Below are 3,505 nucleotides of genomic sequence, written 5' to 3'. Positions count from 1 at the left end.
CTAAAGGGAGCGGATAATTAACATGGACAGTTATACCTGAATGATCTACAAATAATATTGAGTAGTTATTTATGATGCAAGGTGATTTGTAGATTAGTCTGTCTCTGTGTCTGTTGAGCTGAATGTACACGTAGAGAGGGTGTGGTTAAAGTGTTTCACAACCACGATGGATAGATGTGAAACTGAAAGCTGTTTCCTCATTTTAACACAGGCTTAGGTAAGGATCCGGTGTGAGAGATGGCGTCTACTGCGTACATAGAGGAACTAACCTGTTCTGTGTGTCTCTCTCTCTTCACTGATCCAGTTAGCCTCTCCTGCGGTCACTCATTTTGTCGACAATGTTTTACAAACTTTCGGAGAACACAGAACATGTGTCCTCATTGCCGGGCTAGAATCTCAACAGCTGAGGGAAACCTCTCAACAAACCACATTCTGAAGAGCTTGGCCAACAAAGCTAAAGAGGAAGCMGTACGCGATGAGAAGACAGGGGTGAGTTTTTTACATTTCACATTTTAGCAAATGCTTTTATCCAGAGAAACTTACAGGAGAAAATTGCTTGCTCATGGGCACATGGACATATTTTTCACCTAGTCGGCTCGAGGATTCGAACCAGCAACCTTTACGGAAAATATATTATAAGTCAGCATTTTTGTACATTTCATTTACTACCTGTGTTTTGTATGCTTTATTCGGGATGTTATGGAGAAAATAATATCATTATAATTCATTACGCTTATTTTTTCAAAGGGGACTGACTGGTTGTGTCATGACCATGACGAGAAACTGAAACTATTCTGTGAGGAAGACCAACAGTTGGTTTGCATCATATGCCGGGACGGGGAGAAGCATGACGGGCATAAGTTTAAACCTATCAAAGAGGCAGCCTTAGCTAGGAGGCGGGAACTAGATGAGGCCATTCAGTTCCTCACTCGTGACAACAGCTCCGTGGAGCACCTGGCCAAACAACAGGAAGAAGAGATGACAAAAACCAAGACTAAGTCCTGTCGGCTGWGGAGTCAAATCAGCAGCCAGTTTGAAGAGATGCGCCAGTTTCTGAAGAAGAGGGAAGAACAGATAAAGAATGTGTTGCAGGAGAAAGAAGAGAAGACCTTGAAGAAGATGAGAGGGAATTTAGAGAGTATGGAGTTGATACTGTCAAAGAGGAAAGAGAAGGAGGTGATGATGAAATCTGCTCGAGACATCCCAGACAGTGAGGGTTTCCTGCAGTGGTGGAATAACATGGGCTTATCTGAGGTAAAAGCACTGAAGGACAGGGACATGCCACCACCAGAACGTCATGGGGAGGACACGACTGAGGACGCCACCAAGGAACGTCCATACAAGTCCAGGGTAGATGACCTCAAGGTGACACCGGTCTCCTTCTCTCTGGGGCCCTATGAGTCTCACCTGCAGTTCTTTGTGTGGAAGGAGATGCTGCAGGTAATCAACCCTCTACCAGAGAGACTCACACTACAAACAGTGAGTCAGAAACTGACTATCTCCAATGACAGACGCAGTGTGTTTTGTACTCCCAGAAATGYGGAATCAGCTTTTTTAGCTCATTCAGCTCGACGTCAATCACAACAATCAAAAGCAGTGAGTAACATTAGGTTCAGCACTGGACAACACTGCTGGGAAATAGAAGTGGGAACTGGGGCTTTCTGGGAACTGGGAGTTAAAAATGTTCGGGGGGGGGTTTTGGTTTGAACTTTTTGGTTCAAAAACAATGCGTCTCAGGTACMGAAATCTAAAATATACTATTCACGGTATGGATACCGAAAAACAAATCACTTTTAGTGATACACCTCGAAAGATAGGGCTATACCTAAATTGTGCTACCAAGGAACTCTCTTTCTACAATGCAGATTACATGTCGCTTATCTATACTCTCGTCTGTAATTGGAAAGACGTGTCAGCCTATTTTAACATTGGTGAATGTGATGGAGTAGATTCTGACCCCCTGACAGTCTGCTGGTATTGATCTGCGTATCATAGTTCCCACTGACAGGATGCTGGTATTGATCTGCTTATCATAGACCTCCTGACAGTCTGCTGGTATTGATCTGCGTATCATAGACCCCCTGACAGTCTGCTGGTATTGATCTACTTATCATAGTTCCAGTCACATCAAAGTAAAACAATCTACACGTAATTTTGACACACGAAATTGATCAGAATCAAAGGGAGTTTTGACATGCTCTGTAAATGCTTTAGTTAAACACATAACATAGTGTCTCACATTTTATTTGACATGCCACCTGTACATTTACTTGTAATCCTTTAACTTTTCAAAACCGCATTAAGGGAATTACTGATTGACACTAGGGGGCAGATGTTATGATTAGGATTCAGATTTTACATGAGTTATTGAGATTTTACATCACCACAACCCTGTGATATAAACAGTGTATGTTTTGTGGGTTTAACGCTTTACTATCTTGTAAATATGCATTTTGTACATATATCAAATTATTTCATACTTGTTGACTTTTGTTTTTATAATGAACAATTTCTATTTTAGGATTAGGGTGAGGCTTTTCATAACGTTTATCATCTTCCTCACCTTCACACATTTAATATAGCTTGTGTGCAGAGAACTTGACAAATAAAATGGTCTATTATTTTACCCTGATTTTGCATTACTAGTGTTATGTGCCTTTAAGCCAATTTGATTTACTGTGACCTAGTTCCAGTAGGCCGGTTGGACACTGTTAACATAGTCTCAAAATGTGTTGCATGTCAGCAGTCAAGTTGTCAAGATATTGGACTTTCAAGAAGCAACATGTCTCCAGCTGCATCGTCACTGAAATACCAAAAGATTGTTCTGATATTCCCCTTTAATAACTTATGACTGGACACATACATGAATTGTCTGTTAGAAACCAGCCACTATCCTAGCTAGGGGGTGTAACTCGTAATATGTAAACATTTTGGGAACGTGGATCTCTGTTTGTGTTTTCACTTAGCTTTTTTAAATTTATTTTTATTTTTGGGGGAGTCTTGGAAGACTAGCCTTTGGTGGACTAAAAGCAATCTTAATCAAATCTAAACCAAATCAAATATCCTCTCACCAAGCAGACTACTACTACTATTATTGATACCAGCTTCTATCCTCTCACCATACAGACTACTATTACTGATACCAGCTTCTATCCTCTCACGTAGTTTAGTCTGTATAGTGAGAGGATAAGAAGCTGGTTAATCAGTAGTTAGTAGTCCTGTATGGTGAGAGGAATAGAAGCTGCGATCAGCTTTAATAGTGAGAGGCCTCAGAAGCTGGTATCAAGTAATAAGTAGTTCCCTGTATAGTGAAGAGGATAGAACTGGTAATGCTAGTAATAGTAGTCTGTATAGTGAGAAGGAGATAGAAGCTGTATCAGTAGATAGTAGTCTTTATAGGAGTAATGGTCAGTAAGTAAAGTGCACAGATAGAAGCTGGTATCAGTACTAGTAGTCTGATAGGAGAGGATAGGAAAGCTGGTATCAGGTAATAGTAGCTCTTATG

General features: G+C 40.7%; 1 protein-coding gene across 1 annotated transcript; it reads left to right on the top strand.

The window, feature by feature from the left end:
* The first annotated feature begins 164 nt into the window (after positions 1–164).
* On the top strand, positions 165–1,802 carry LOC112071806 (nuclear factor 7, brain). Its single transcript, XM_024139231.2, has 2 exons — positions 165–489; positions 748–1,802. The coding sequence occupies exons 1-2, from the start codon at positions 238–240 to the stop codon at positions 1,705–1,707; spliced, it is 1,212 nt and encodes a 403-aa protein (XP_023994999.1). The 5' UTR covers positions 165–237; the 3' UTR covers positions 1,708–1,802.
* The last annotated feature ends 1,703 nt before the right edge of the window (positions 1,803–3,505 follow it).

The sequence above is a fragment of the Salvelinus sp. IW2-2015 genome, unplaced genomic scaffold (genome assembly GCF_002910315.2).
Source record: "Salvelinus sp. IW2-2015 unplaced genomic scaffold, ASM291031v2 Un_scaffold1726, whole genome shotgun sequence".
Lineage (NCBI taxonomy): Eukaryota > Metazoa > Chordata > Actinopteri > Salmoniformes > Salmonidae > Salvelinus > Salvelinus sp. IW2-2015.
Note: the sequence above shows the minus strand (reverse complement) of the source record. Positions and strands in the feature narration are given on the sequence as shown.